Genomic DNA, 12056 nt, shown 5'->3' with positions numbered 1-12056 from the left:
CCACACCATCTGAGGCTGAGGAATCCATCAGTACTGCCCCTAGAGCCAGCTGGGTGCTATGCCCAATCTGGCGGAGACACAAAATGATGGACCCCGCCCTTAGGAAGCTCACAGTCGAGTGAGCAGAGACCAGCTCTCGAGGAGGAAGAGGGCACAGGCCAGGCCAGGACCAGAGCTGAGCCCTGGGCCCCCAGAGCTCTTGGGAAAGGGACAGCCAGGCAGGCTGAGGCTGTGTGCTCGGGAGGGGCCTGGGCTTCTGGGGGCATGGGTGACATTTTTGTTTTTGAAAAGGAACCCTTTTTTTGTTTGCTTATTTGTGCTTAATGCTGACAAATTTTGGAAAGAGGAAACAGAAAGGCACAAAAGGGAAAAAAGGCATTAAAACACAGGACTCTGAAATAATAGGTCTTAGTTAGGGACAGAGGAGGGAATAAAGGCAGGCCAGGAAAGGGAGCCGCAGGAGCAGGGATGTGGGAATAGAAATAGTAGGAAAGAGTGTGTGTGTGTGTGTGTGAGTGTGTGTGTGTGTCTGTGTGTGTGAGTGAACGAGACAGGGAGACCAGCTGGGCCACCACAGGTGTTGGAAGGAAATGAATCTGGGTGGACAGTTGGGGGCCAGGCCAGGGGGACCAGGCTGGGTGTGGCAGGAGAAAGGGAGCCGGTGGACACGTGTGAGCACAGCTCAGCTTGCACGTCCTGCACCTGGCTCTGCCCCAGCCTCTGCCCTGCACTTTGCACAGCTGGAGGCAGCCGACGTGGGTGAGATCTACAAGATCCGGCTCGGGCACACGGGCGAGGGCTTCGGGCCCAGCTGGTTCGTGGACACCGTGTGGCTGCGGCACCTGGTGGTGCGGGAGGTGGACCTCACGCCTGAGGAGGAGGCCCGCAAGAAGAAGGAGAAGGACAAGCTGCGGCAGCTGCTCAAGAAGGAGCGGCTGAAGGCCAAGCTGCAGAGGAAGAAGAAGAAGAAGAGGAAGGGCAGTGATGAGGAGGATGAAGGGGAGGAGGAGGAGTCCTCGTCGGAAGAATCTTCATCAGAAGAGGAGGAGGAGGAGGAGACTGAGGAGGAGGAGGAGGAAGAGGAGGAGTTCGGGCCGGGGATGCAGGAGGTGATTGAGCAGTACAAGTTTGAAGCCCACCGCTGGCTGGCGCGGGGCAAGGAGGACAATGAACTTGTCGTGGAGCTGGTGCCGGCTGGCCAGCCGGGTCCTGAGCGTAAGCCCATGGAGGGGTCAGACAGTTCCCCTGAGGGGGCTGGTGGGGGGGCAGGGGCACCTAGATCCCCCTCACATGGAGGCCACATAGGCGGGCACCCTCGTGGTTCCAAACAGCTCTCCTGACCTGCGTCCGGAATGCCACCACGGACAGCTCCATTTGGGGTTAAGCACAGCCCTTGTCCTGAGGCTCTTGGAAGGAATCAATGACTTTGGGAGCAGCCCTGGCAGAACTCAACAGGACTAACCATGGGGACACGAGGCCATGCTGAGGCTGAATGTTGCCCTTGGCTTCATGGTGAAGGTGTCGCAGGTGGGGAGGGGAGCAGTTTCAGTCCCGGGTTAGTGCAGACAGGTCGGTACATCCATCCTGCTCCCAGGGTCTGGCTGGATCTGGGAGGCTGTGCCTCAGGTCTGCCCCATGGCCCTGGAGTCCTCAACGCTGTGCCTTTCTGTCTCCAGCCAACACCTACGAGGTCCAGGTGATCACAGGGAACGTGCCCAAGGCTGGTACTGACGCCAACGTCTACCTGACCATCTACGGCGAGGAGTACGGGGACACGGGTGAACGGCCCCTGAAGAAGTCGGACAAGTCCAACAAGTTTGAGCAGGGGCAGGTAGAGTTCGGGTCTCTGGCCCCTGGGCGGGTGCCATAGGGCGTGATGCCCAAGAGTGTGCTTTGTCGGATGCCACTAGGTTTTACGCAGCACCTCTTCTGTAAGCACCAGTGCTCTGCGGTGGGATTAGGAGCAAAGCATAGGCAGGCTCCGGTGCACGGAACCCATAGGCTAGGGACCCACAGGAACAACTGGAGAATAGTGGCGACAGCACACGCTCAGGCACTGGGCGGGGGAGCAGGGGCTGTAGGAGAAGTGCTCACCATGAGATGGCACCTTGGGGAAAACTTGGTGGGAAGAAGTGACTTAAACTGGCCTTGGCAGATGAGTATGGTGTAGAGGTATAAAGACCACAGTGGAAGATGTTCTCAGAAGACGGGACCGCACGAGCTAAGATGTGGAGGTGGAAATGTGGAAGGCTGAGCCTAGTGGGTAATTTAGTGGATAAGACCAATTTAGTGTATGGGGTGGGTGGGGCTGTGAGAGGGTTGAAAGGCGGACTGAGAAGCCCAAACTGCATCCCGGGACAGTGGGAAGCCATGAAAGAAATACACCCACCACACTCTCCCAGGTATAGTGGAGAAAGTGTGAAAAATAAAGCTATCATCTTTCCTTCTGGTCCTTCAAGATTTTACAATATCCCCTGGCTAGAAGACTGTCCCCTAGCCCACCCTTCCCATTCCTGCCCCTATCCCAAAGCCAGATTCTCTCATTAGCACAGAGAAACAAAAAATGAATTGGGCTGGTCGCGGTGGCTCACACCTGTAATCCTACCACTCTAGGAGGTCAAGGTGGGAGGATCCCTTGAGTTCAGGAGTTTGAGACCAGCCTGAACAAGAGCGAGACCCCATCTCTACTAAATAGAAAAATTAGCCAGGCATTGTGGCTTATGCCTGTAGTCCCAGCTACTCGGGAGGCTGAGGCAGGAGGATTGCTTGAGCCCAGGAGTTTGAGGTTGCTGTGAGCTAGGCTGACACCACGGCACTACTCAGGGCAACAGTATGAGACTCTGTCTCAAAAAAAAAAAAAAAAGAATCAAATTCTTTAAAGTATTTCTGGGCTCATTGCTTAATCATCTCAGGAGCCCACTGCTTTTTCTTTAAACATTCCCTCCCATGACTTGAGGATCAGGGTTTATTTCTGCAATTCAGTGCTTTCCTTTAAAAAGTATAGTCACTATATTCCTGGATTAGGAAGAAATTGCTTAAGGACGCGACATACCTGGTACAAGTGATGAAATCTGAATATGGACTGTTTGATGATATAATAGCATTGTGTCGATGTTAAGTTTCCCGAATTGAACGATGGTACTGCGATTGTATGAGAATGTCCTCGTTCTCAGGAAATCCAAGATGAAGCATTTAGGGGTGAAGGATCATAGTACCTGCCACTTACTTTCAAACAATTTGATAAAACTAGAAAGGGCAAGAGAGAGTGTGCAAGAGATAGAGAGGAAATAGAATGAAAAAGCACATGTTGCAAATCAGTGCAGAATGTCAGTGAAGGTGCACGAGCTTTCATTGTACTATTTCTGCAAGTTTTCTGTAGATTTGAAATCTTTTTCAAAATTAAGAGTCAAAAAAGTTATAGCCAAGAAGACCCGATTCACTTATGGGTCTCCCCGCTCTGAGTGCTACCCTGGCCCTTCCCAGACAGACACCTTCACCATCTACGCCATCGACCTGGGGCCCCTGACCAAGATTCGGATTCGCCACGACAACTCAGGCAACAGAGCAGGCTGGTTCCTGGACAGAATAGACATCACCGACATGAACAACGAGATCACGTGAGTGGGCCGGAGGGGAGGGAGGGCAGGGGGCCTGGGGTAGGTCATGCTGCCACCAAGATAGTCCTGGAAGAGGACTGAGGGTGGGCTGGGTGACACTGGAGGGTGAGGGTAAGCTGGGTGATGTCTGAGAGTGAGGGTGGGCTGGGTGACATCTGAGGGTGAGTGTGGGCTGGGTGATGTCTGAGGATGAGGGTGGGCTGGGTGACACTGGAGGGTGAGGGTGAGCTGGGTGATGTCTGAGGGTAAGAGTGAGTGGTTGTGTTGTCTGAGGGTGAGGGTGGGCTGGCTGACTTCTGAGGGTGAGAGTGGGTTGGGTGACTGCTGAGGGTGAGGGTGGGCTGGGTGACATTGGAGGGTGACGGTGGATGGTTGTGTCATCTCTCTTGGTCAGCATGGTGGGTTTGGCCCACGTCTCAGGGCACGGGTGGGCATTGCTTTTCTCTCTCTCCTGTCACTGGGCGGCCCCCTGGAACTGCTTGCCCTGTGGATGACAGACTGGCAGATCATCCAATCCAGGAGCTCTTGAGGTCTGTGAATTCAGAGAAACGGGGTTTTCAATCCCTGCCAGACCTTCTGTCGCCCGGTCTCCACGCCCGGGCTTAGCTCACCCATAGGTCTTTCCATGTGTAAAGCAACTTCCAGGATGTTATTTTAACGTTCTATACCAGGGGTAAGCAAACTCTTTCTGTAAAGGCCACACAGTAAATATTTTAGGTTTTTCAGGCATTTGGCCTCTGTATTCACGGCTTTGCTGGTGTAGCACACAAGCAGCCATAGATGATACTTTGATGATTGGGCACGGCTATGTCCCGATAAAACGTTATTTATGGACACTGAAATTTGAATTTCATGTAATTTTCACATCATAAAATATTATCGTTCTTCATATTTTTTTCAACAATTTAAAAATATAAAACTTGTGGATGTACATAAGCAGGTGATGGGCCAGATCGGGCCCGGAGGCCGTGGTTCGCTGGCCCCTGCTGGAGGCTCGCAGGGCTGGGAGGAGAGTGTTGTGTCTTCCCCCAGGGGAAGGAAGCCAGTGCCCCAGAGCCAGTCAGTGCCATAGCCAGGACTGGAACTCCAGCCCATCTGTGTTGAATCTGCTGTTTTCCACCATTAGGCCACATTGTCCCTTGGGTGCAAGGGCCCAGGGCAATTGGGAGGACAGAGGCCCCTCAGTGTGGGGTGGAGTGGAGCAGCAAGGCGAACACCAAGACCCTGAGTGGCTCTGGCTGTGGAGGGCCTGACAGTCCCTGGGGTCTAGTGGGCACCCCGTGAATAAAGATTTGTTGAATTAAATCACCTTCTTGGCCCGCAGCCTGATATCTCTTAGAGCACGCCCTCTTCTTGGACTTTCCTCTGTGCAGGGCAGGAGGTGACAGGGCACATCCATCTCCTACCCCACCCTGCCCACTGGCCCAAGGGGACACTGAGGCACAGCTCACAGATGGCCAATGTCATGGTTCCCTATGAGGTTGTTGTGATGGTGCATAAGGGCCGTGGGACAACCCCATGGCTGGGATCCAGGGTCCTGACCCGGGGTCTGTCCTCTACCAGAAACTCACCAGGTCACCCTGGACAAGTCACCCCACCTTTATGGTCTTTTGTTTCCTCTGCTGGTGAACGGGCTGAAAGATGCAGCCCAGCTTCCTTCTCGAGATGTTCTGAAAATCTAAGGCATTTAAGCTTTGAAAGGAAAAAGTGCCACAGAGCCATGAGGACAGAGACAGACTGTGAACATGCCCAGCCTCCCCTGCAGCTCGGGCAGGGTGAGCTATTCTGTGCCACTGATTTGGTGTTTCTGGGCCAGCCCACCAATTTAGAAATTACTGTAGCTTTCTAATCTATTTTACTGTCTGTCAGTACTTGTCTTCTTTCACTGTTCTTTAAAAATATTAGCTATTCTTGCTGTTTTCAAATCAAGACATTAAGTGATTTGAAAAAAAAAATCCTCTTGGGATTTTGATTGTTATGCCCTGAATGTATGCGTGGAGAATTGCATGTTTAGAGTAAGTGCTACCCTGGTGCACTTTTCCATTTATCCCACTGTTCCTTTATGTATGCATCTCAGTAATGCTTTACAATTTTCTGCATATAACTGCTACACGTTCTTGTTAAGTTTATGCCCAGGTATATTGTATTTTATTGCTTTTGTGAATGGAATCTTCTCATTGCTGTTCTCTCTTTCCCCTCCCTTTCTCTTTTTCCTTTCTTCTCCCACCCTTCCCTCATCCCCTCTGCCCTCCCCATCCTGCTCTGTTGGCGCTGCTAGTTTACCCTTCTCTGTTTCCTTTGCTGTGGAGTAGAAGTCAGGAAGGGCTCTGGGATGAGCCGGCTTCAATAACCTTCAGGCAAGGGCGACTCTGAGCAAAGCCTGCTTTGGGAGATAGACGACAAATTATAGAAGTTCAGAAGAAACAGAATCAGAATAGCGGATCTCCCCTCTCTTGGAGAGACGCCGCCTTCCCTGGCAGTACCTAGGGCCTTCCCCAGGCCCCCCATGCCCTTCATTAGCCCAGGATTGAGGCCTTTGCAAGGATGCGAGAACACGGACAGCATCCTTCTCTGCAGCATGGCAACAGCCTGGAAGCGCATGGATGTCGTGGTGCTTCCTGCCACTCATGCCCACCCTGGTCCATCTGCAGAGCCTGTCGGCCCTTCACCCAGCAGAGTGTGAGTCCTGCCCCGTCTCCCTTCTTCACTGCCCCTACTCCTGGCCAAAGTCTCCTGACTGGTCCCCTGCGTCACCCAGGCCCCCTGTGGTCTACCCCAGCCCAGTGACCAGGATCACATCACTCTTCTGCTCAGAACCCTGCAGAAACCCCCACTCACTCAGAGGAAAAGCTAAAGCACTTCCGGTGGCCTGCTCCACCCGCAGGCTGTGCCCCGTGCCCCTCCTCATCTCTCTGTCCTGGTCCCCTTGTGCACTCCTTGCTGTTGCTTGAACCCAGAGGACATCGTCCCACCTTGGGACCTTTGCATTTGCCTTCCCTGCTCCCCAGCAGTCCCTCCCCCAGGGGCTCACTCTCACACCTTCTATAGACAGGTCTGCTCAGATGTCACCGACTCAGTGGGGCCTAGCGTACCCCCCTCCCCCTTATGCCTTGTTCTCTCTTTATTTTTCTCTGTACCACTTGTCCTCTGACTACAGTAAGCTGGCATATCTAGTCCTTGTTCATCTCCCCAAAGGAACATGCTGTTCTGTGTAGGTAACGACTCTGTTTTGTTTGTTGCCGTGTTCTCCCCCGAACCTACAAGAGAGCCTGGGGCTCACCATGAATATGTATTAAATTAACTAATGAATAAAAATGATGATTGCCGTGTTGATTCGTTTGTTAATTTGGCAAACACATGCCCTGCTAAGTACTGGGGCCTAAATATTAATAGCTGGCTCAGATCAGACTCTGCCTTTGAAGAGTGGGTCTGCGATGGTCTGGGAGGTGGATGTTTTAGGTTTGAGTCCTTTCTCTTCCACTCTGTGTCGTGTGGCCTTGGGAAAGTCACTTTATGTCTCTGAGCCTCAGGTCTTCCACCCATACAATGGGCGTAGTAAACCTTACCTGCAAAATGATCACGAGAACTAAATGAGAAAATGCGGGGAAGGGCCCAGCACCGTGCCTGACCCCAGAACAGATGCAGCCGTGGTTCCTTCCCCTTGGCGGTGAGATTCTAATTAGTCATCATCAAAAGGTGGCTCGACAGCTGGGAGGGGCTGTGGGAATGTGCAGGATTATTCTGAAGGAGCTCACGCCCAGGGAAGGAGATAAAACACTAGTGACCATAAGGCACGGTGGAGGGGGCAGTTGTCTTGGGGTGACTTCAGGGGCAGGAGGAACCTGTGGAGGGGCATCTTCTTGTCAAAATGGCATTTGAGATGGGCCTTTAGAATAGGTAGCCCTTGGATGTTTGGTTCTTGGAACAAAGAACATTAGAAATGGTTGAAACAGTGTGACACAGGAGGCACAAAATCGGGTGATTGAGGGCCACACACAAGAAGTAGTGAGTAACTCTAGTTGCCTGGTGCATAAGGGGTGTGAAGGTGTGAGAAACAGGCAAAGAAAATTGGAAAGAGCGGCTGGAGAGGGGCAGGTGGGGGCCTGCAAGCCGTGCTAAGGAGCATAAGAGCATACCCGGGCTCCTAGTCGCTGGGTTTCACAGAGAGGCCTTCTGAGGCTGACAGAGGAAGGCAGAGAGAAGCAGGGGGGTGTCAGCTGGGGCCAGACACCTGTGGGAGATGCTGGCCTGAGCACAAGGGACTGGAAGAGGATATGAAGCCATGGAGGCCTTGCCACCTGCCATGAGGTCACCTGGGGAGAGCTCAGAGTGGCCCAGGGGCTCTGCTGCCCAGGTGACGGGCAGCACTGTGGGTCGCAGCAGAACCACCCCAGCCCTTCTGGCCTCTGAGGCTGTCTGCTTCAGAGCGCAGGGCACCGGCAGGTGCAGGAGGTTTATTGAGCTGCAATTCAATCGCCAGAAAGAGAATCCTCTTATTTCAAATGGAGAGACTCTGGGTTCTTTATAGGAGTCTCGGGCTGGCCGGAGGTGATCAAGATTATATGGAAAAGCCTGCTTAATGGTGCTTTGCAGCTGTGGATGGATTTTTTTTTTTCTTTGACAGGCCTCATTTGAGTTGAATTTTTTTTATTTGTGGTAAAAAAACATGTAACACAATTTACCATCTTAACCATTTTTAAGTGTACAGTTCGGTAGTTCAGTAATGTTAAGTATATTCACATCGCGGTATATCAGATCTCCAGATTTTTTTCGTCTTGCTTGACTGAAACTCTATATCCGTTAAGCAATAACTCCCCTGTTCCACCTCCCCCTGGCCACTGGTGACCACTATTCTATTACACTTTCTGTCTCTTTGCGTACTCCAGGTACCTCGTATAAATGGAATAATACAGTATTTGTCTTTTTTGGTCTGGCTTCTTTCACTTAGTACAATGTCCTCAAGCTTCATTGGTGCTGTAGCCTGTGACAGGATTTCCTTCCTTTTTAAAGCTGAACGATGTTCCCTTGTGTGAATATACCACTTTTTGTGGGTGGCTTTGAGTGGCATGTCCTGGGACCTGAGGTCTCCCGTGGGTTGACCTGGGATCTGGGCACAGCCTCAAATCCCTCTGGTAAAGGATTTTCCAAAGCAAGGATTTTCCTAAGCAAGAGCGGGGTCTCGCTCTTGCTTAGGCTGGTCTTGAACTCCTGAGCTCAAACAATCCGCCCACCTCGGCCTCCCAGAGTGCTAGGATTGCAGGCGTGAGCCACCGCGCCCGGCCTCATTCAATTTTTATTTCTAGTGAAATCTGTAACTTTAACAGCCTGAACTTTGTTTCGATACTCAATTTAAACCTCCTGCTCACTTGAGCCCTTGCTGTTTCCTTGCACTGCCCTTGTTTAGCAATGTGGTGGGCGTGCTTGGCCTGGATCACCTGCATGTGACTCTTCTCCTTTGTTCCTTAAAAATCCCCTGCCTACTCCCCTCCCCAGTACCCAGAGACCTAGTTGAGCAGGATTTATTCCTGGAGGAAGGGGCGGGGTCAGTAGGACCAGTGTCCCTCTAAACCTTCAAGTGTGCTTGTTGGTACTGTGGGGATAGGGGCTAAACGTCCAGCACTCAGGCCAGGCCTGGCTCCTGCTCTGGTCTAAGAAGCAGGTTCTGAGATGAGATCTGCCTGCTGTCGCTGCAGTTGGGAGCATGCTGCGGGACTTTAAAGTCTTGATGCAGGTGTCTCAGGGACAGTGGAGATAGTGTTCCAGGAAAGCCAGACTCTGATTGTCTGTGTGCATTTGCTCATTGTGCGTGTGGGAGGCCTTGTGCCTTTTCCTTTCTGTCTCTCTGACTTTTTTCTCTCTCTCTCCCTAAATAGTCTCCCTAGCTCTTTCTTTGTGTGTCTTTCTCCCTGTGTCCTTGTCTCCTGCCGACTTCCTACACTCATTGTCTCCGCCTCTGCCCTGACCCCACCTCTTTCTTTATTTCTGTCTCTCTTCCTTAATTGGCCATAATTTAGAACTGTAGCCTATTATTCATAAGTTATTTGATTGAATAAAATTTTAACTTTCCCATTCATACGTTTAAAGGCTGAGAAGCAGAACAATGTGTATTTTTCACTTAAACACTAATTTAATGGCAATTTAATTTATATCATCCCAGGTTAGACTTCTCCTGCCCTTCAAATCCATGCCTATCAATATAAAAGTCCCCTCTCCCCACCCCATCTGAGCCTGGGGATGGAGGTCTTGGTCTCTGGTTCTGCCTCTCTGACACTTTGGCACTTGGAGGCAATGAGGACAGTGGGAGGATGTGGGGCTCAGCCAGAGATGAGACCCCCAGCATGCACTGCTCCCACCTCTCCAGATTGGACCCATCGCTGGCCCTTATGCATCAGGGCAGAGGTGGGGAAGAGGCACATGTGGGGTGGCATGGCCTCAACCTAGAAATAGGCTACGTTCTCCAACCCTTTGAGCTGTTCTGGGAGTTAGGGGCCAGAGGGGAGCTGCCCAGGCCACAGCCTCCAGAGAGCCCAGGCATGGGCTGGGGAGAGAGAAAGGGAAGGAAAACAACAACCATGATAGTAGCAAATTCTTACCGAGAGCCTACCTTGAGCCAGACATTTTTAATAAGTACTTTAAAAGTTTAGTTCACGTAATCTTCACAACAACATATGAAATAGGCAATACTATGCTTATTTTACAAATAGTAACCTGAGGCACCAGGGCAGGGTTAGTCAGATAAAATACAGAATGGCCAGTTAAATTAGAAGTTCTGATAAGCAATAAATAATGTGTTTGTATAAACACACCCCAAATATTGGCTAGAACATACTTAAAACGTTGTTTTTTTTTTTTACCTAAAATTCAAGCTTAACTTGGGTTCTGCAATTTTATTGGCTAAATCCAACAGCCCTGGCACAGAGAGGTAAAGAAACTTGCTCAAGATTATGCAGCTATTAGTGGCAGAGCCAGGGTTTATGCCCAGACAGTCTGCCCCGGGGGAGTTGTGCTGGGGCTGCCTCCACACTGAGGGGTCTGGCTGAGACCTCCCTCCCTAGATGGCCCCGGTTGTCTTCGCACCAGTTCCTCAGCCACACTCTTTGTCCCTCCAAAAGCATGATTGGTTCATTCCATTAAAATTTATTGACTCAACACTTGCATATTGAGCACCTACTGTGTACAACTCTCTCTGCTAAAGTAGCTCCGGCTAACAGGTTAATTCCAGAAAGGCGTGGAACAGTCCCCATAAGTCCTTCTCCTTCTAGATACTTCCATCTGATATGACCCTGATTGAGGATCCGCTGTGCTCCAGGCATGTCACACAGCCATTTTCAATGGAGTGTCCGGAGACGATGTCCCCATGTTTGTTCTCTGCCTCAGGCCAGAGACTAATGAGACGATTCCCAGGTGGGGTAGGATAAGAGGGCGACACTGTGAGGGCAGACAGGGGAGAGCGTGGGGCCCCGTGGAGGGCCTCTCGTTCTCAGCCCGTGACTGCTCCTGCAGGAGACCTTCCCCAACCTTTGCTACCCCACCTCCCACAGGTACTACTTTCCATGCCAACGCTGGCTGGCCGTGGAGGAGGATGATGGTCAGCTGTCCAGGGAGCTGTTGCCAGTGGACGAGTCCTACGTGCTGCCAAGCGAGGATGAGGAGGGTGGGGGTGGTGGTGACAACAACCCCCTCGACAACCTGGCCCTGGAGCAGAAAGGTTTTCTAAACTAGAGCTGATTTGTTCTCCCCGGCATCCTTCCCCTCTGCCTCCCCCGACCCTAGGTCTCCATCTTCCCTCCTTCCCCTGTGGGCTCTGGGCACCTCCTCCTCTGACAGTCTGTCTGTCCTGCCATCTCATTCCTCCGTGGTAAGAATGGGGAGGTGAGGGGGCATATTCCCATATGTCTAGCGTAGGGCTGGGTACAAAGCACATGGCTTAGGGCAGTTATTGTCAGGAATAGAAGCCAGGTCTGATTCAACTTGTGTCCCCCCCACTAGCACATTGTAGGTGCTCAATGCATTTTTGACAAGGGAAAGAATGAGCAGTAGCCTTCAAGAGTTCGATAATGCTGGGGCTCCCGCCCCGGAAGCTCGTATCTCTAAAACTCCTCCCAGCCTGGAGGAGTCAGGTTGGGGCTCCTGGCTGGTGAGCCTGTGTCCCTTGAAGTCACCCCAAGTCTATTCTAACCATCCTGTCAATTCTATTGATTGAGGGCTTACTTTGTGAGCTAGAGGCAGGGGAGCCTCATCTGTGCCCTCTGGAAATTTCCAGACTAATGATGACTGCAGAACAACGTATGTTGCAGGTAACGTGATGCATAGAAATGGCCAACATGAACATGGAAACGTTACTAATCGCAGGGCTCACAGGCATAGGGTGGAAGGGCAGGGGAGAATTGGAGTGATGGAGCCGCTGGTGTGCATCTATGAAGCCCTCGTAGAGGGGGC

General features: G+C 51.6%; 1 protein-coding gene across 2 annotated transcripts in view; it reads left to right on the top strand.

The window, feature by feature from the left end:
• Window positions 1-12056, top strand: part of LOXHD1 (lipoxygenase homology PLAT domains 1) — a 99899-nt gene that overhangs the window by 31597 nt on the left and 56246 nt on the right. Inside the window, exons 12-15 of one of the 2 annotated variants that reach the window (XM_045527189.1) lie at window positions 741-1215; window positions 1677-1831; window positions 3484-3617; window positions 11159-11325. In XM_045527189.1, coding sequence (XP_045383145.1) covers window positions 741-1215; window positions 1677-1831; window positions 3484-3617; window positions 11159-11325 — 931 coding nt within the window. Of the gene's footprint in view, window positions 1-740; window positions 1216-1676; window positions 1832-3480; window positions 3618-11158; window positions 11326-12056 lie in introns of those variants that run through there. The other variant, XM_045527191.1, reaches the window with a different exon arrangement.

The sequence above is a fragment of the Lemur catta genome, chromosome 16 (assembly GCF_020740605.2).
Source record: "Lemur catta isolate mLemCat1 chromosome 16, mLemCat1.pri, whole genome shotgun sequence".
NCBI classification, from domain to species: domain Eukaryota; kingdom Metazoa; phylum Chordata; class Mammalia; order Primates; family Lemuridae; genus Lemur; species Lemur catta.
The sequence above is the reverse complement of the archived record's forward strand: the minus strand, read 5'-3'. Positions and strand labels throughout refer to the sequence as shown.